This window comes from Eschrichtius robustus, chromosome 13, assembly GCF_028021215.1.
Source record: "Eschrichtius robustus isolate mEscRob2 chromosome 13, mEscRob2.pri, whole genome shotgun sequence".
In the NCBI taxonomy this organism is placed as follows: Eukaryota; Metazoa; Chordata; class Mammalia; order Artiodactyla; family Eschrichtiidae; genus Eschrichtius; species Eschrichtius robustus.
Genome location: NC_090836.1, coordinates 37,072,950 through 37,095,079, shown reverse-complemented (window position 1 = coordinate 37,095,079; position 22,130 = coordinate 37,072,950). Strand labels below are relative to the sequence as shown.

Genomic DNA, 22,130 nt, shown 5'->3' with positions numbered 1-22,130 from the left:
TGGAGCTGGAGGAATCAGGCTCCCTGACTGCAGACTATACTACAAAGCTACAGTCATCAAGACAGTATGGTACTGGCACAGAAACAGAAATACAGATCAATGGAACAGGATAGAAAGCCCAGAGATAAACCCACGCACATATGGTCACCTTTTTTTGATAAAGGAGGCAAGAATATAACATGGGGAAAAGACAGCCTCTTCAATAAGTGGTGTTGGGAAAACTGGACAGCTACATGTAGAAGAATGAAATTAGAACACTCCCTAACACCATACACAAAAATAAACTCAAAATGGATTAAAGACCTAAATGTAAGGCCAGACACTATAAAACTCTTAGAGGAAATATAGGCAGAACACTCTATGACATAAATCACAGCAAGATCCTTTTCAACCCACCTCCTAGAGAAATGGAAATGAAAACAAAAATAAACACATGAGACCTAATGAAACTTAAAAGCTTTTGCACAGCAAAGGGAACCATAAACAAGATGAAAGCACAACCCTCAGAATGGGAGAAAATATTTGCAAACGAAGCAACTGACAAAGGATTAATCTCCAAAATTTACAGCAGCTCATGCAGCTCAATATCAAAAAAACAAACAACTCAATCCAAAAATGGGCAGAAGACCTAAATAGATATTTCTCCAAAGAAGATATACAGTTGCCAACAAACACATGAAGGGGTGCTGAACATCACTAATCATTAGAGAAATGCAAATCAAAACCACAGTGAGGTATCACCTCACACTGGTCAGAATGGCCATCATCAAAAAATCTACAAACAATAAGTGCTTGAGAGGGTGTGGAGAAAAGGGAACCCTCTTGCACTGTTGTTGGGAATGTAAATTGATACAGCCACTATGGAGAACAGTATGGAGGTTCCTAAAAAAACTAAAAATAGAACTACCATATGACCCAGTAATCCCATTACTGGACACATACCTTTAGAAAACCATAATTGAAAAAGATTCATGTACCACGGTGTTCATTGCAGCACTATTTACAGTAGCCAGGACATGGAAGTAACCTAAGTGTCCATCGAGAGATGAGTGGATAAAGAAGATGTGGCACATATATACAATGGAATATTACTCGGCCATAAAAAGGAACATAACTGAGTTATTTGTAGTGAGGTGGATGGACCTAGAATCTGTCATACAGAGTGAAGTAAGTCAGAAAGAGAAAAACAAATACTGTATACTAACACATATATATATGGAATCTAAAAAAAAAAAAAATGATTCTGATGAACCTAGGAGCAGGACAGGAATAAAGACACAGACATAGAGAATGGACTTGAGGACACGGGGAGGGGGAAGGGTAAGCTGGGACAAAGTGAGAGAGTGGCATGGACATATATACACCACCAAATGTAAAATAGGTAGCTAGTGGGAAGCAGCCTCATAGCACAGGGAGATTAGCTCGGTGCTTTGTGACCACCTAGAGGGGTGGGATAGGGAGGGTGGGAGGGAGGGAGATGCAAGAGGGAAGAGATATGGGGATATATGTATATGTATAGCTGATTCACTTTGTTATAAAGCAGAAACTAACACACCATTGTAAAGCAATTATACTCCAATAAAGATGTTAAAAAAATAAAAATAAAAATAAATAAATAAGTTTCCCCATTAAAAAAAAAAAAGACAATAATTGTTTCTTCATTAGCTCTTGAATGGTCAAAGTTAAACAACCTCGTTAGACTTGAATAATAACCATGATACTCAAAGCAGGAAAACCAGCAGCAGCTCATTCGTTTCTCAGTCAAGAATAAAGCTAATCATGATCAAAAGATGCCCGCCCAAACCATGAGAGCACTAGATGAAGTACTTTTTTAAATATAAATATAGTAATCATCAAAAAAAAAAAAACACACGTTAGTTTCTCTGTGCAACAGAGTGGAATGGAAGTGGACAGTTGTACACAGATGCACACAGCAATGTACTATGTTTTCCAATTTCCAGACATCTAAGTAATCACAGACCACAGTTTTTGCCAAATGCTTTGCCACTATAATACCTGTATTACTATCTTTCCAGCCTTCATTAGTTTTCTTGCCATTTGCTGTCCAGTCCTCAAGACTAAAATTTCTGCTTTCTGCTGTGACAGCACTCCATTTCCAGGGATCAGTGACTGGATACATCGGGATAGGCTGGTTTATGCTGCAGTATCAAATAATCCCCAAATCGCAATGGCTTACCATTTGCAGAGGTATATTCCTCGCTCACACTACATGTGTTGTAAAGGATGCTGGGCTTATCCAGGTCATTCAGAGAACCTGAATGACAAGTGCTCCAGCTAGACACAAACTTCCACAACGGCTACCTAGAAAGGAGCCCCTTTCAGTGCTTCTCGCTGGCAATTAAATGCTTCTACCTAGAGGTGACACAAGCCTCTTTCACTCGCATTTTAATTGGTCTAAGCAAGTCATGTGATCAGAGGGGGCAGAAAGGTGCAAACCTCTCATGTGTCTCCAAGGCAAGGAATTGAAGTATCCGGGAAGCCCTAATGACCACCAGCTCTCCCGACTCCTTCCTCCACCAATTCCCCTACTAATCACAGAAGAGTGTCTTCCTTATTTTTTAAAAAGTTAAGCCTTTGGGAAATATCCCAAGATGCTTCCCCTCAAAAGCATATAAATTGTGTCTCTAGAGAGTAAATAAAGCGGGGAGGTAGAAGCTAATATAAATATCATACTACTTATTTTTTTTATGTCTATGTTTATGTATACATTTACTTCAGACACAGGTGAGTGAAAATGGGTATTGGTAGCCCCTCTGGAAAATAGAACAGTATATGGCATTAATCTAGGATTTTGATTTTAAATTTTTATTCTTTTTAATTAACAAAAGGGCTGGGAATGGGGCTTTGTAAGGGAAGTTCTATAAATAGTCTGCCCTTTCCCATTTAGTATTTTCAAATCAACTACAATTTAGTCTCCTCCCAGGCATAAAGGCCCATGTATTATAGCAGACTCATGTTTGCACAATTACAGAAAGAAATAGGAACCATTCTTTCCAATGTAGAGACATCTATCACTAAGAATCAGAAAGAACTTAGCCACACAGTTGCAAATGAAATAGTTTCTGACAAGCATTTGTGAGTTAAAGCAGCTACACTTAGGTAAAGGTAAGTTTACTACAACAAAATTGCATGTTGTACTGTTTAAACTAATAATCGCATTGCAATGTATGAAAGCTTTCCTTTGCAAAATTTCTTCACCACAGATTTATTACATGAATATGTCTCTCCTTAACTAGGGTAAAACCAAAAGAAAATACCTCTTTTTGAGTGGGTGACACATAGTATGTAAATACTATCTTTTATTTCATTTAAAACCTTGCCAATGATTTCTGTATTTTTATCTCCTAGAGCTAGAAAAACAAATGCCCTTTATACTTGCTAAATCCCTTTTATCTGAAAAGTATGGACAAAAAGGGAGATTTTTTGCTTCCCACATAATTTCCATATTCAACATTTTGCATCAGATTTTTCTTTTTTAAAACCATGAATACTGTTGTCAAGATAATCTAACAGTATGTAGTGGATAAAATAGGAAAAAAATATGTTTCAAGAGGCATTTAAATTTTCCTCCAGTTGTTTTATGCTCTCCATGATTTGAAATATTACTTCTGAAATATAACAATAACAATCATCTCTCAAATATATTACCTAATAATCAATAATTTTACAGAAACAATGACTACAAGAATAAGTGTGAATTTTAGTTTGCTCTCCATTTAAGAATATTATCTATTTGTCAGTGACTAATTAAATTATTTTACAACATTCAAAATACACTTTAGATTATCCATTGGGACTGTGTTATCACATATGTCAAAAATAAACCCACTTGTATAAAAAGAGATTGGTAATACATAGATTTGAGTAATAACGTTCAAGGAAAATGTACTAAGATGATTAAGGAGAAATCTAGTATGGATTCCTCTCCTCTGAAACAACAATTGCAACTAAGAGTAGCTAATGACAACAATAATAGAGGCATTCAGATATGCATGGCTCACCTTTGCAAATGATATATGTGTGACCTTGGTAACTGGCCACATTGAACAATAATCAATGGGCTGCCTTTGAAGATACATTAAATAATACAAAATATCTGTAAACATAGTAAGTAGATATTTTAAAAGAGAGATAGCCCATAAAGACTTTTAATATTAGAGTTTATTTCCTTTTAAATTATGATTCTTAAAACCCCTGTACAGAATTCTATAGGGTAGAATGATTTCCCAGAATCTCACGTTCTTATTTAGCACCATTACCTAAACAAGGATTAAGGATAATCATTTGGAATTTGCACACCGATGTATCGTTTGTTTTTCTAGAGACAGTCTAATGTAATGATTAATAACTGGGGCCCTGAAGTCAGAGACCTATGCTTATAATAATAGCACTTACTTACAGGATTATCAGGATTAAATGAGTAAGTTCTTAGCATAGTGCCTGGAGCAAAACATATCTTCAATGAATACTTGGTAAAATTATTATATTACACATTATTTAGTCAAGCTACATGGGGAGCTTACAAACAGGAAACAATATGAAAGTTAAATGTGCCATAAAATAGGCCACACTTGACTCAGAGGCAAGTTGTGAATAAACATCTACAAAATCATATTCATTTTTACAACATTATTGAAAAATCTACTTTTTGTTTACTTGCTGTTAATTGAGTTCAAAATGCCATATATCTGAAGCAACATTTAGTAATAGTGCTAAAGCACAAAGATAGCTTAGAGTGTATATTTTCCCCCAAGTACTTAGTGACCATGATTTCTGTAGCTTGTACATGAAAAAAAATCAACCCTCAGAGTTAGATCCAAGAATAAACAGATTTTTTTTTTTTTCATTTTGAAAGGCAGGTGAACAGAATGCAATTTATGAAGCACAAGTCATCATTAATTTAAGCCTTCTGGGTGTTAATATAGATAACTTTTCATACATCGGGTTGAATCACTGTGTTTGGGCACTGTCCCACGGCCTGCTGGAAGTGCCCTTCTTGCTGTCTCTATATTCCTACCATTTCTGTCTAAGCTTCTTCAAATATACATAAATAATGTTGACTCCATAAAAAACAAAGTTCCATAAGACATGGATTGTTTTTTAATTGCAATGATTGGGCTGGAGAGCTAAAGGAAATTATTGGTACAAAAAGAAGTGCCAATGAGCCAGATGTGGTCTGTAAAGAGGTTCCTTCACTGTACGATTTCTTCAAAGCAAAATTATATCCTATCAACTACACTGGAAATTCAGTACTTACTGGGGACGTTTTTATACCAGATTCCATTGATGGAACTTATAGCTTATTTTTGCTAACTCAAAAACCTACTTACCTCTGGTAAAATCTTATTTGCTTTACTATATTAGTAAATGTATCTCTTGTAAATGTGTATATGCAATAATGTGTAAGCAGAAGTTAATTGATAAATAGGATAATGGTTTTCATCATTCTAACAGAGCACAGTGTCCACCAGAAGTGCATAACTAGATAGAATTTTATATATCTAAAGAAAACTAAATCCAACTCAAGTCCTCGTGAATGAGGCAAGACACATGGCAATAAACGAAACAATCTCTTACCAGAATAAAATAATCCTAACATTTCCTTTCTTCCAGAAAGCTCTTGCAGATTTTCCCCAATCAGGATAGGGCTTGTCCTGAAGCATCATGTCAGTGACCTGAAGCAATGCAAGAAACTTATTTAGCACTTTCAGAAATCTTCCATTCAGGTTTAAATATGTATATAATTCACGTTTGGCTAAGAATAAAATATGCACGTATTTTAACAGTAGAATATATGCAGAGATAAAAATCAGAAGACTATACTTCATTTAAAAGTTTTAACAGTTCATTTGACTTCACATAATGAATGAGCCTATTTAAGGCTGTTCAACATATCGAATAGTGATTTTTTTTTAAAAACATCAAGATTACCTTATCCGAGGAGGCATCTTTAAGATACTATTAACTTCTCCATAGAAACAAAATCATAATAAATAAAATGTCATATTCTTTTTAAGTTTGTCTAAATCAGAAACTCCAAAATTCAAACACTTCCTGCTATGTCTAGATTTTTACCTATATCACTAGTCAAAATATTTATTACCTTCCTTTCTCTCCCTTTTTCCCTTCAATGATATGTGAGATATAAGACTTGAACCCTTTTTATGGCATATTTATTCTAATTATCCAGCATTGTTCCAAAAATGTTCTACCTCTTTTTCTCAGGTGCACAAATCCTGCCCGTCTTGGGTAAAGTCACATCACCACTGTGATGTTTTCACCATTCCCTTCAACTGTGGGAGCCTGATTCCTACAGCTCAGTTTTTCTTTCTCAAGATGGCTTTGGCTATTCGGGGTCTCTTTTGTTTCCATACAAACTGTGAAAGTTTTTGTTCTAGTTCTGTGAAAAATGCCAATGGTAGTTTGATAGGGATTGCATTGAATCTGTAGATTGCTTTGGGTAGTACAGTCATTTTCACAATGTTGATTCTTCCAATCCAAGAACATGGTATATCTCTCCATCTGTTTGTATCATCTTTAATTTCTTTCATCAGTGTCTTATATTATTCTGCATACAGGTCTTTTGTCTCCTTAGGTAGGTTTATTCCTAGGTATTTTATTCTTTTTGTTGCAATGGTAAATGGCAGTGTTTCCTTAATTTCTCTTTCAGATTTTTCATCATCAGTGTGTAGGAATGCAAGAGATTTCTGTGCATTAATTTTGTATCCTGCTACTTTACCAAATTCATTGATTAGCTCTAGTAGTTTTCTGGTGGCGTCTTTAGGATTCTCTATGTATAGTATCATGTCATATGCAAACAGTGACAGTTTTACTTCTTCTTTTCCTATTTGGATTCCTTTTATTTCTTTTTCTTCTCTGAATGCTGTGGCTAAAACTTCCAAAACTATGTTGAATAATAGTGGTGAGAGTGGGCAACCTTGTCTTTTTCCTGATCTTAGTGGAAATGGTTTCAGTTTTTCACCATTGAGAATGATGTTGGCTGTGGGTTTGTCATATATAGCCTTTATTATGTTGAGGTAACTTCCCTCTATGTTTACTTTCTGGAGGGTTTTTATCATAAATGGGTGTTAAATTTTGTCAAAAGCTTTTTCTCCATCTATTGAGATGATCATATGGTTTTTCTCCTTCAATTTGTTAATATGGTGTATCACATTGATTGATTTGCTTATATGGAAGAATCCTTGCATTCCTGGGATAAACCCCACTTGATCACAGTGTATGATCCTTTTAATGTGCTGTTGGATTCTGTTTGCTAGTATTTTGTTGAAGATTTTTGCATCTATGTTCATCAGTGATATTGGCCTGTAGTTTTATTTTGTGACATCTTTGTCTGGTTTTGGTATCAGGGTGATGGTGGCCTCGTAGAATGAGTTTGGGAGTGTTCCTCTCTCTGCTATATTTTGGAAGAGTTTGAGAAGGATCGGTGTTAGCTCTTCTAAATGTTTGACAGAATTTGCCTGAGAAGCCATCTGGTCCTGGGCTTTTGTTTGTTGGAAGATTTTTAATCACAGTTTCAATTTCAGTGCTTGTGATTAGTCTGTTTATATTTTCTATTTCTTCCTGGTTCAGTCTCGGAAGGTTGTGCTTTTCTAAGAATTTGTCCATTTCTTCCAGGTTGTCCATTTTATTGGCATATAGTTGTTGTAGTAATCTCTCACAATCCTTTGAATTTCTGGGAAATACTTATCATATTTTCTAGAAGGAAGCAATCTGCTGCTATATGACCAATTATCACAGCAGCAAGTTTTGTAAAAATGACATTCAAGGACAAAGGATTTTCTCAGGAAAATAGCAAGATGAGGCAAAAAACATTTTTTCTGATGCCAGACAGCTGGTCTTTCCACTCCCAGCTCCAACTCTTTAAGTCATATCATCAGATCAATGTCAGGTCACTTGCAGCTAAATTGGCAGGAGCAGAGACAGTCATTAAAGGGATGCATTCAATAAAGAAAAATCCAATTACCTTCTGCATTAGAGAAATCAAATTCATTTCTGGTGTTGGTCAAGGACAGTCTTTGTGGGAATAGATGCAGGAAAGGGGGGACTGAAGACAATGCAAAAATGTTGCTGTGTAGCATAAATACAATGTGAAACTTGTTGATGCTTCACTCCAGGGAAGATTATTAGAATTTGAAATTGCTGGTCTTTTTTTCTAAGCTCGGAGACATTTGTCTAACTCTTTGAGTCTCACAATCCTTCCCTTCTCCTTTCCTCTCTACTAGGTCTTTGCACAAAACTCAGAACTTCATTATGCCCCTTATCACATTATGCCTTGTCGGTAGTCTTTCTCAGTAGAATATAAGCTTATTTGGGGGTTTGAGTATAGTACAATCTGAGCAAGAACATGCATGTTGAGATTTAAAAGTCAGTCAATGATCGTAAAAGCAAGTGATCTCTACAGGAATCTAAGTGAAAACTTTGCTCCTCTGTGAGTTGAGCCTGTATGACATGGTGGTAACAAGGGCAGCAAGAAGATACAATGGCATCGGTGATATCTTGCATTTGCTAGAGACCTTCATGGATTACAAAGCTCTTAGATGTACTCCTCTTAATAATTGTTGTAGCAACTTTATAAAATAAGTCATTATATCCCATGGAGAAAGAGAAGTTAGTGAGCAGGGTCACACTTCTAATGTACTGTTATGTGCACCAGTTCTGGGTCCAGCCTCCCTGGCTTCTAATCCAAGTTTTGTCTCTTACTATTTTTTGATTTGGGGTAAAGTAATCAACCACTCTGTGTCTCAGTTTCTTATACATCATCTATGGGCACACAATACATGTTAGCAGGTGTTATAATAATTATTGATGTTTATTGTTGATGTCTATCATTCTGCTTCCTGTGACTGTGTTGAATAACTGGATTTGGAGTCAAAAGGATTGACAATCAGTCTCATCTCTTTCATAAAGACAAAACTATCATATATTGAACAGTTAGAAAGTGACAAAGATACAGTACAATGTTAAAATACATTACAGATTAAATTGCTGTGAAAAATCAAAGGGAAGGGAGGTCAGCAACCAAAGGTTGCAATAATCTAAGAAGGTTTCGTAGATTTGTGTAACATAACTGAGAATTAATTTGTATCTTGTACCATTCTCCAATTTTTCCAGTCTTATTTTCTTAGCCCGACTGTACATGTAGGTACTCACATGTAGGTACTACATATAGTTTTATGTTAAGCATGTGATATTAATAAAAAATACTGATTTATTAGGATACAAGGTCATAACATAATAACAGTAGCTACATAGTGCCTCTCTTGAGATAGCTATTATGCAGTGGAGTATCATTTAAGAGAAATAAGTGCTATGCCATTAATACACGAGCATATACATTAAGGATATTAATGAACAAACATACACATACAATTTTGCAATGCTCTTTTACAACTTTTCTCTATTTAACAATATATCTTGAACATTATTATATTTACATCAGTACCTGTAAAACTATTTAAATAGTTTCCTCTTTTTTTCATCATCTATCCTACATTCTTATGTGCATTTTACTGTAATATAAAAGGTTTCTATTTTTTCTGATTATTATCTTTATAATTAAACTCCATTTAATAGATGTATTTTATTATTTCTTTTGATTTTATTTATTCACTAGTATGAGCATTGACAAAATTATTTTTCTGCTTCTTCTCCCTCTGCCTTCTCCCCCTCCATCACCCTATTGTACTTATTATATTATTTTTCCTATTAATTTTTTGACTCTTTGAATATAATAAGTTCCTATTTTATTTATCATCTTTAAATGATATCTTTTCCCCTCATCTATAAAAGATGTGAACATCAGAATATTATACTTTTTTACACCATATATCATTTCTATGTTGTTATGGTTTGGGAATACCTCTATATTCTGGTCTATAATCAGAAGCCATGCATTTCTTTTGACCTTAGTTCTTCAATCAAATTGCGTCAACAGTCTTTTCCAGTACTACTGCTGGAGTTTTTCCACTACTTCCAATTTCTGAACTTTTCTCTATAACACATTCTTCCGGAAGATTTGTGAAAACGATGCAGCCTACAACCAAATTGTTTATTTTCTTTACACCTGACCAATAATTAGGCTGAGTATAAAGTTACTGAATCACAATTTTTTTCCTTAGAATTGAAGGCATTGTTTTACTTTCTTAACACTGTTGAGTGATGCCAAGGGGCAGTATCAGAAAACTGGAACCAGAAAATTTTTTTTCCATCTTTACAGGTCAATTGATTTTTTAATGGCTTGGATGCCCACAGTATTCTCTCTTTTATTTTTTTTAGTGTAATAATTTTGCTAAGTTTATTGATTGTTGTCTGTCACTTTTCTAGGCACAATTTGCCCTTTAAGTCTAAAGATTCACATGTTTCTTTATTCTATTAAGTCTTTTGGGAAAACTTAACCATTACTTTACTTATCCATTTTTTTAGTTCTATTTTTTAGAGACACAATTATGCAGATTCTGGGTTTTTTTTCTGTCTTCTATGTCTACACCTCTTTTTCACTTTTAATTTTACTCACTCAGTCATATCATATCCCTTACTACGATTTTGGGTGTGTTGACTAATGTTTGTGGAGATTCCAATCTGACCTTTTTTTTTCTCTACATTTTTCTCTTCTGCATTCCTTTCCTGAGCCTACCATCTCTTGTTTCATCTTCTACTGTCTCACACCACCCTCTCTAAATTCTTGTATCTTTGCTTTGAATCCTTATTTTATAAAGACAATGATTTCACTAACTTTTTTAATTCATTGGGATATTTTTATCAAAATTTTCCTCTGGCTTGTGGTATCATTTTTCTGGTGGAGGGTTCTTCACCTGTTATTGGATTTTCTTGTTATTTTCTTCCTCTTTTATTCTTAATGACAAAATTCTCATACTGGTTCCTTTGGAATGGATCGCCTTCTGAATGATGTGAGGTTTTCCCTGGTCTAGCATTCTGCAAGAGGCTCATGTTGAGGGGTGACAGGGCCCAGTCCCAATCAGAACACCCCATCCCCATTATTCCAGGCCTTTCAGGGAGGGCCACCTACTTTGGAGAACTGTTCTTTGCCAACTTGGCCTGAGATCTGTAGTCACCATATGTCCTCTTAGCATTGTCATGAAACATAGTTGACAGTCACTACATTTGGCAACCCTCCACCATAGAGCATGCTTCTGATTCAGAGATGTGATTTAGTTAGAATCAGATAAAGTTAGATAAAGATAAAGTTAGAATCTCTGACACTTATACTCTACATTCTTTTAGTTCATTGCCCAAATCTTCCTATTTTAAAATGGAAATTCTGTATTGTTATGTAAAATGATTATTAAAAGCCTTATTCATGATGACAGGTATTTTGGGCCATTTCGAGGCTATACCATCAAAAAATAATAACTACATCTGTGATATACTTGTCTCCTTGTTTTAATGGTATCCATCAGATGACCTAAATAGTATTCAAAGCTAGTTTTTATTTAACACTGTTTTAGATTAATGCCTTCCTCAAATACAACTTTATTCAAAATAAAATAATGAAATGTAATATGAGATTTTGTAGGTATTTGAACATAAGGTAGTTTCAGATTTTCTGAGAGATTATTCTGAAGAAAAGCTTTGCTTCATATTCAGCATATGTGTAATATAAAAATTTAATTAGGTTACCTGGCTACCTATATTTATTATATAAGTGAATTTTGAAAAAGTGTTTAGTTAATGGAATGATAAGTATTCTGTAAGAGCATTTATAATTTTCATCTCTTAAAGATAATAGTGCTAATAGTTTCCCAATTTAATAGTGTCTTCCATCTCATGAAAAGTAGAGCAAAATATGCCATCAGCAATGGATGATTTTCATGGATTTCTACAATTACTTTTTAAACACTTGGATAAAGGTCCTTGTATAATTGTTACTATGACCAAGATTTGTTTTTCGTTTGTTTGTTTTTAGTTCCTTGTCCAGTTAAGAAAGTAAATTGAGATGATTAGTAATGTACTGCCCCACAGCTGCAATATTCTTTTCCTGACTTTATTGATGCCACTTGTATTTAGATTTCATTGAGGCATATCACAGGTACACATTAATTGTACAAAATTCTTTAGATGGAATTATAAGCCAGTAATTGGCGCTTAAGAAGCATGAATAGGCAATTAATGCCAAATGTTCAATACCAAGCAAACCCATATTTTGGCAGGTGTTTTTAAATTCCCTATAGTGTTCATTCAGGGACAGGATGGGAAGTTACAAAGTTCCTTTAATTTGTAATAGCAAACTTTACTTTTGAGGGCTTTAGCTGCCCAAAGAATTATGGTTCAGGACACATTGATTTACCAATAGCCAAAGCCAATATCAAAATGAGTGAATCTTCACATACCCAGGCCAAGAGGAGAGATTGCTTATCATTATGAATAACATGAGCATGACAGTGAGTAATAAGTCATTGGTCACAAACCAGGAAATGTCAGCACTTAAGCTGGAGAGGAAGAAAAGATGGTGAGAAGGGCTCCAGTATTTCTTTAAATTGTCCATTTTACTTCTATGCTTCTAAGCAGATTGATGGAAAGTCCTTGTTCATGCTGCAGCCATTTATCCCCACATTCTTCCCAATGTCATCAAAATTATAGTAAGAAGTCTGACTCCATTTTTTTTTTTTTTTTTTTTTTTTTGATATTTGACTGCTGACTACTTTTAAGCTTCACCATCCACTCTTCTCCTTTTGCCACACATCTGGGTAAGTTGATGAGAAAACCCTAGTAGCCTTCCCTTGGCATCAGCAGGAAGTCCAAACTACGAGCAGGAATTCTCACCCCAGACCCACCCCAAATCCACCATAAAAACCCCATGTCAGTCTCTTTTTCTGACTCCTTCAAGCCATTTTTGGCCCTGTTTGGGAGCCACCGTGCTCTCTGAGAACCTTCATTATGGGAGGAATAAACCTTTTCATACGCTGTTGGTGCAAGTGTGGCATCATCACTGTCAACACTTGAACAAATTTGAGATGGGGTCCATCCTACTTCTACAGAACGGTCACAACAATAGCAACTTGACATCATCATGACAAATAGAGAGTTCTTTGTGATTTTTTTCTCAGGTCTTCTTTGAGATCCTAACTTTTTGTTATGGAATCTTAGCATCTTCTGATACAAACATATTCTCATCACCAAACAGCAGTGCAAAAGGCTTCAAATGAACTGAGATACTCCTAAGAGATTGTCAAGGAAACGTCAATGTATTCTTGAAACTCTAGTTCCATGCATCAAAGGTTAATATTATACAAAGACAAAACCTACCTAAGCGACTAAAATGAAAAACAGTAACAACACCAAATGAAGATGAGGGTGTGGAGAAATTGTGGGAGAATATCTCCCATATATTCTAGGAAAGTGAAATGTTACAGAAACTCTGGAAAACAGTTTGGCAGTTTGTTATGAAACTATACATCAATTTCAACACAATCCAACAGTTGCACCCTTGGGCATTTTTCCTAGACAAAAATAAATGTATGATAACACCAACATCTGTACACAAATGTTCCTGTCAGCTTTATTAAAAATAGCCCCACACTGGAAACAATCTAGATATCCTTCAGTTGGTGGATAAATACATGGTTATACATCTGTGTCATGGAATAGTACTTAGCAATGAAAAAGAGCAAACTACTGATACATACAGCAATTTGGATGAATTGCCAGAGAATTATGGTGAGTGAAAAAAAAAGTCAATCCAAAAGGTCACGTACTTTTTAAATCTATTTAGATTACATTTTGAAAAGACAAAATGTTTGAACTGGAGAACAGACTAGAGGTTGCCAGGGGTTAGGAAACAAGGTGTGGCAAAGGTCGGGGGGTGAATATGGTTGTATAAGGCAGCATGAGGGATCCCTGTGGTGATGGAATTGTTCTGTATCCTAACTGTGGTGATGGACACACAAACATACATATGTGATAAAATGGTATAAAACTAAACACACACACACATACACATGTACAGATAAGTACTAGTAAAACTTGAGAAATCTGTATAAGACTGGTGGATCGTGCCAGTGTCAATATCCTAGCTGTGATACTGTACTATGAAGTAACAGTGGGGGAATCTGGATAATGGGTGTATGGGATTTCTCTGTAGTATTTCTTACAATAGCACATGACTCAGTTATCTCAAAATAAAAGTGTTAATTGAAATTTTTTAAAAAAGCTGATGTGGTATAAACCCTTCATACAAAATAGGGAGGAAGTAAAAGCTCCCAGCTCTAGCAACAATATCCTGAATGTAAAGGGAGACTCTGTAAAATGCAAAAGATTTAAAGTGGTTGAATTAACCCTGCAAACCTACTCATTATCAGAATATAAGCTCCATGATTGCAGAGATTTTGTATATTTTGTTCACACTCTGTCCCCATCCTCTAGCATTCTATCTAGTATACTGTAGGGTCTCAGTAAACATTTATTGAATGAATGAATAAAAGGATAACTGGATGAATAGTAAACAAAGGGAATCAAGAGGAGCATGGAATGCAGAACAGACCAGTGGGGAAGGCTAGGATAAACAGTGTTAGTCTAAAGAGCTCTTTCAGAATTCTCTGTTTAAGCCTCTCCAGTAATTAGTGGTGATGACGGTGCTAATAGCGGCAGTAGCAGTAGTGGTGGTAGGAGTGTAGTACATGGATGGTAGAATATTCCTTTTCCTCCCAACCCCGCCCCTTCACCTCTTGGAAAGGTAGGAAGACACAGGAGGTATATAGTTAAGATTCCAAAAGAGGTAGAAGTGGTCTTTATCAATGTCTGGAAAAATAAAGAACTCAAATACAATTTCAGACAAGGATATTAAGTCTAAGATGCATGCTACTCACATTATCCATGTGCATAATATATTTGCTTTATTATGAATTTATTTATAGATGAACTAAATAAGGACACATAGCAATCCCCTATTTTAAAGACTGAACAGTAGTACACTTTCATATGCCTTTTTTGTGGTGTTGATACATTGTATAACTCTGGGGGCTGGTGTGTGGTGGCCTCTGGACTTGGACAGTACCCAGCCTGTGCATCTTTACGTAGTGGTCCTGTTTTATTGGTGACTCTGCATTCCTTGTAGCATAGCATTATTTTCTTATCCTCCCTCTTAGGTCACTCTATATGGAAACAAAGTCTAAATGCACTTCTTTGACACTAAGGAAATACTGTACTGTACAGGACAACGCATGTAGTTTTTCTCCTATCGCTGCCACCTGACCCCCACTACACACACCATACCACATACACGGACACACACATACAGTCAGTCTTACAGAACAGCACTTCCAGCTGAGTCAAAGGAAGAGCCAATGGCCAACCAGAAAGGATTATGCATATTCACTGAGGTATATTAGCTGAGTATACAATTAAGTAAATGGAAAATACGGATGAAATTTTCCTAAATTACCTAGGGATGCCTTGAATGAATTGCTACAAGAAATATCTGAAAATCACTGGCAAACATCTACTGGTGAACATTAAACCTGGAATGTATTCTACAGCTTTTTAGAAGCACAACCAGGATTTCATAGGCATGAATATTAATGCACCTGCTTATTATCTCCATTGATAGCCTACACTGCTTTTGTGATATATTGCACCTCATTGCTGGATCCCTACTGGTTTACAAAGAGTCATGGACTGTTTTATTATTAAGTAAGGAGATTGGGCATGTTTCATTATATAAAAGCATTAAGAAAAAGATACCTGACTTACCTGAATACAGAAATATACACAATCTAAAAGTATCTTCCCAGGCAAGGTCTGCAGAGTTTCAAATAGTGTGTTAACAGATGCAGAATAAATACAATGTGCCCCAGTACAATTTGCTGTCTAGCACTTTGAATTATAATATAGAATAAATGGAAAGAACTAGAATTATTACTGATTTTGCTGAGCAAGAAGCCAGCAGAAAAATATTTAGACTGTCTTCTGCCATGTTATTCCTTATGAGTGGCTAAATTATCAAATGATAGTAGCTTAATATTAAATGGTTAAGCATTTATTTTGTTTTGTGGCTTGAAGGAATAAGCAGTTTTCAGCATCCATACTTTCCTTATTTTGTTAACATAGATAAGAAATTGCTACTAGAGAAATTAATTATACAAAATAGGCCATAATATGATAGCTTTGTGACTGTACATATGAATGGAGGGCCAATAGAAAGACATATAAAAGATGCTTTCAGAAATGTGATTATAAGAACCATTATTCACCAAGCAGCCTTAGAACACAGAAAGGGCAAACATCTCCTTAAAGGGAAAATAAATCTCATTTTAAGGATCTCAGCATTCCAGTTTCTGAGTGAGATGCCTAAAACATGCTAGCTCTAATGACAGAACCAATGGAGTTGGCTCAGTCTCCCAGACCCAGCACCACTATGTAACCTGCCATATTGCTTGCATGATATTTATTAAAATGTTTCAGTCAACTCTGAAAGGTGCCAAATCCAAATCTATAGGCCAGTGGGTTGAAAAGAATTGGCTTGACATTCCTACTGTTAGTAAATAGTAAGTTCAAGAAAAGGCTGATAAATCAACCATCTGACATAACCACCTTTGTTCTGTTTTCAAAATTTGAGAGATTATCAAGTAAGGCAACCACCAAGTAACATACCTTATAAATTTAAGCATTATTTCTATGTTATATTGGTGCCTGATATAATTATAACACTATGGACTAAATGTTTGGGTGATATAATAGCAAGCTCAGAATTCAAAAGCTGTATCCTAAATAGGTATCTTTGCAGTAGGATTATTATTTCAGCATTCAGTGTCTAAAAGTAAAACTAAATATTTTCATTTCAAATACAAGTAAAATATTGGTTTTAGAGCATATTTAAAAAATTAAACCTAGGAAGTTGCTTTAATCAATATGTTTTCTGTTGTTTTGTTAATATATCACAGACATCTACATATTCAAGATGTTTTAATTAAAATTATTAAAATTGTGTCTATATCAAAGAGCATATAATGTATATTAAGGCATAAAGAATACAAATAAATAGTACAGCATCTTCCACTACGTACCTTGAAAAAAATAGAATAAAAACAAAAACGTTTAAGCCCTCTGTGTACTTTTCCCCAGTCAAATTACCTTGGGGTAACCACAATTCTAAATCTTGTATTTTATAATTCCCATTTTCTTGTTTTTCTTTGTGGCTTTATGTCATCTGGATGTAACCACAAATATAATAAAATATTATTTAGTCATATATATTTTGCGTATTTGTAGTTAAACAGAATAATTCAGTGTGATTTTCCTGCATCTGGCTTTTTTCACTCATTATTTTTCTGAGATTTATCTAGAATGAAACATATAGTTATACCTTTGATCTCCACTGCATCTGTATAGATAATTTCTTTTTCATTTTTCATATGGTTTATTTGTACCTTTTTTCTTTTAATTTTGATTACTCTTGTAAAGATTTGTCAATTTTATTAGGCTTTCAAAATTTCCTTGGTTATTTTAATTTCTCTATAGTACCTTTATTTATATTATATTAATCTCTGCTCATATTTATTCCTTCCTTCTGTTTTTTAAGTGATTCTCCTGTTTTTATTCACCCTAAGATCTTAATGCTGTATACTTAATTTATTCATTTTCAGTGTTTCTTTTTTTTAATGTAAGTATTTTGATGGAGTTATCAATTATTAAATTCTGTCAATTTATCCTTTATAAATTTTAAAGGTATGTTATAGGGTACATATTAGTTTAAAATTGTTACACCTTCCTGGTGAATTCATTTTAACCCATGGTTAACTCTCTTTAACCCTAAAAATGCTTTATTTTCCCTCCCAAAGGTCTATTTTGCTTGCTATCAATGTAACTTCATCAATTTTATTTTGGATACTGTTCCCCTAGTACCTATTTTCCATTCCTTTACTTTCAAAATTTCTGTTTCTTTATATTTGGGGCATGACTCTTGAAAACAGCATGTGGCTGGCAGAATTCGAAGAATGATCCCAAATGACCCTTGCCTAACTGATCCAGTGAATTCTGCCAACAAGCTGAATGAGCTTGGAAGGGGATTCTTCCCCAGACCCTCCAGGTAAGAGCCCAGGATGGTCAAAACTTTGATTTCAGACTTGTGAGATCTGAAACAGAGAACCCAGTGGAGCTCATGCAGACTTCTGACCTACAGAACTGTAAGCTAATGAATGGGTTTTGTGTTAAGCTGCCAAATTTGTGATAACTTGTTATGTAGCAACAGAAAACTAATATACAGCATATAGTTTAAAATTGCTTTAAGCTAATCTGTCCATCTTTGTCTTTTAAGAAGAAAGTTACATTAGCTGTGCTTACTAGTATAATTTATTTCTACCACTTCATTTTTTACCTCTATTGCTTCAACTTTTCTTTTTTTCCTTCATTTTTGCCTTCTTTCAGATTGATTGAGTTTTTATTTGCATTTCATTTCTTTCTTTCTTCTGTATTGATTTGGATGCTATAGTATTTATTTCTATTTACTAGGAATTTGTCCTAGAAATTCTACTCAGTATACATAAATTAGTAAAATCTAGTTAATCACTATCACCACTCTACTCCCAAACAATTCAAAGAACTTATAGTGATTGAATTCCGATCACCCCTTCCCAACTTACATGAAAATTTGTCTAGAATTTTAGTTCCATCTGGCTTTTATTACCACCTGCTTATTTTTAACAAATAAGTCATTATGGTTAATTTTTCACATTTTTTTGCTTATATTTAAAAGCATATTCAACATTTTTTGTCCACAAATCTCTTCTAGCATCTCAGATTGCCTTTTTAGAATCATTATTCTTGTATCTTCATTGTAATATTGCCTTGCGAAGTTTCTTTAGTGAGTTTGTAAAGATAAAGTTTGTTTTACTTTCCTCTGAAAATTTCTACTTGGCTATTATTGTTACACAAGAGTTTTTATGGGCTTTACTGTTCTAAGAAAATTTTCTTTTAACATACGGAAGATATTCTCCTGGCCTCTTTTGTTGCTGGTTAGAAATCGTCAATCTGTCATTCCTTTATAGGTAACTTGTTTTGTTCTCTTGTTACTTTTAAGGTTATTTTTCCTTTGATGATATGTAGTTTCACTCTCACTTGTCTAGGGATGGAATTTTTTTCCTATGTTGAATTTTTTGTGATTCTGGAAGCTGAAAATTTGTAAAATCTAAGCTTTTTTTTTTTCCTTCAAATATTGCTTCACCCCGTCCTATTTCCACCTTCTGGAATTTTGATTAGATGCACATAAGAACTTGTCACTTCATGTCTCTTACCTTCTTTTAAATATTTTCTATTTCTCTATATATCACTATGGAAAAATATATTCAGATATATTTCAGATGTATTTTATACTTTATAAAGTATAAGTATACTTTATACTTTTATCCTTTTTTTATTTTATACTTTAATAATTATCCATCTTTGTCTAATATGCTCTTTAACCCAACAAATAATTTTTCACTTCAATCATTATGTATTTTTATTCCTAAAAATTCTGTTTGGGTCATTTTCAAATTACCCAGTCTTTCATTCCTTAGTCATATTTTCTATTCCTTCTTTATTCATTTGAATATATTATTTGAAAATATGTTTTAATGTGCTACATAGAACATTCTAAAAACTAAAATCTGTGTGGGTCTGCTAGTTGTATTCACTGCTGTTACTCATGATACTTATTTTTTGTGTCTTTTGTAATTTTTGATTATACAGTCATGTTTATTGGCATTTTATTTATGGAGATATTTTAAGGACAGGTTTGTTAACATGTTCCCTCAGAGAGAATTCATGCTTGGTTCTGTGAAGGGCTTAAGAAAACTTCCAACCTGGGATCACTTTAAAATAAATTCTTAGTGTAAAGTTTATGAACCTGCAGGAAGTGAGAATTTGGGCCATCCACCCACTTGGGGGACAGTTTATGGTTATAAATTCTCAGGGGAGACTTCATTTTCTTCTCTCTTGAGAACCCATGACAAGGCAGCCAAGTTTCTAAGGTGTTTCCTTATTTAGGGCAAATTTTTACCAGTCACCTTTCTCACTGAGAGTGAAGTTTTTCAAGGTTCCTGGCTTTTTGTTGACTGTTTCTAATTTGACAGTACATCTCGTCTGGACCATCAGTTTTGTCTTCTTTTCCTCACATGAATGTAAAAAAAAGAGCTCTAAGTCACTAACAATTGGCAGATGCCCTCAGGCCAGTCACTGCCCCTCTCCTTAACTATCTGGGTTTGATTCATATTTTACTTTTGGTCTGTAAGGATATCCTTTATTTTCCAAAAAGAAAAAGACCATGGTTTTGAAAAGATTGCTATTTTTATTTTCTATTTGTTTGATTTAAAAATATGAATATAGTCAAGGTGTTTGTTATTGGAAGGTGGTTGATTTTGTTATTGTTTTTGCTTTTTCCCAGTTATCCAGTTCACCATATTCCCAGTAACAGTTCAATTATTCCACACCCTTTCTATCACGCTCACTTTAGCAGTGTACAGAACATGATGTTTCAACAAAGATACCAAGTTTTCATCATTAATCCTAGAAAGGCTAGATTAATGTCTAGAAATAATTAATTCTAGAATGAATAAAGATATTCAATAATTTTCAAAGGTGCAGAGCCAAATAAACTCATAGGTTCTCTGTTTTGTTTTCCAGTCTACAAGTACAAAGCTGGGTGCACTTGAGAAATGCCTCCCCTCCCCACACATAACTCATTTCTACCTTAATCTGAAGCAGAGAAGATGCTAATCAAGTTTTCACTTTATGTCTTTGGGAGTTTAACACATGTTTATTGATAGCAAATTCACATGCATTTTCTCCATGATCTAGGCATTACTGTTTTCCCAGTTTTGGGACAGAGGAGGCTTGATAACTGGTCCAAGGTCAGAGTGTGGCAGAACCAAGATGCAGAATAAATGCCAGTATGCCCGATTCCAAAGTCCAAGCTGTGAGCCAGTGTGCTCTGTGTCTACTTCATTAATATTATCGATGTTTTATTCCAACAAATAATTTATCATCAATTGAAAATCTTCATTTAACAAATGGTGAAGCAGACACAGAGGAGTTTCATGACATGCACAGAGCAATTTAGCATTTACAGCCAAAGTAGGCCATCTTGTTCTTAATCCTCGTCCCTCACTGACACTTACATTTGGAATATGACAACCCCCTTTAGAAAAGTCTGAAAACACTGGGCATCCAGTATGTCCTAAGAGACAGTCAGAGCAGGAAGCCAAGGGCCAAGCTTCAGATGCAGAGGACCTTGGATGCTATGCGTGGCCCCCTGGCTCTGTTACTGAAGACTCTACTGCGGGAGTGGGAATGAGTTGACATGTGATTATCCTTTACAGTTTTATCCCAAACCCACTTCCCCTACTACTGGTCTACTCCGCTAAGATTGAAATTATTATTTAAGGCAATGGTATACAAAGGGGTGCGATTACTGCATTAAATCTGAAAAATTAGAAAGAAACATCTTAGAGCCACAATTTAGTGTCAATCTTACCCTTATACATTCCTCTTTATGTGTAAAGCTTATTCTGATCATAAATACACAAATAAAATATGCCTCCATTGACTCCTTTACCTTTTATCACAGGATTTGGAAAATGTTTACATATTTTATAAGTATTTATTAAATATTTTTCTTTTAAAGATTTTTGAACCACCACACACTAAAGTACTTCTTTACTTATGGGGAAAAAAATATAAGTTGCTACTTCAACTCAATTTAAAGCAATGTTCAATTTACTAAATACTCACTGATCACTAACCTTGTGACCTCCACTAAGCACTATGATAGTTCATTGACTTGTTTCAGGTTGTTCATCCTTATAATGTGGATGATAAGCCCTGTGTCCCTCAAAAGATTGCTGTGGGCCTTGTGGTGGTTAATTTTATGTGTTACCTTGATTGGGCTAAGGGATGCCCAGATACCTGATGAAACATTATTTATGAGTGTGTCTGTGAGCGTGCTTCCAGAAGAGATTAATATTTGAATTGGTAGACTGAGTAAAGAAGATAGCCCTTGGACTAGGGGCATCATCCAATCCATGGAGACCCTGAATAGACCAGAAGGTGGAGGAAAGGTGAATTTGTTCTTTTTGCTCCTGCTGGGACATCCATCTTCC

At 34.7% G+C, this 22,130-nt stretch overlaps 1 protein-coding gene across 3 annotated transcripts in view; it reads right to left on the bottom strand.

The window, feature by feature from the left end:
• Positions 1-22,130, bottom strand: part of TMEM117 (transmembrane protein 117) — a 526,689-nt gene that overhangs the window by 183,885 nt on the left and 320,674 nt on the right. For all 3 annotated transcript variants that reach the window (XM_068561522.1, XM_068561521.1, XM_068561523.1), the window contains exon 5: positions 5,599-5,696. In XM_068561522.1, the coding sequence (XP_068417623.1) occupies positions 5,599-5,696 (98 nt within the window). The remainder of the gene's footprint in view (positions 1-5,598; positions 5,697-22,130) is intronic.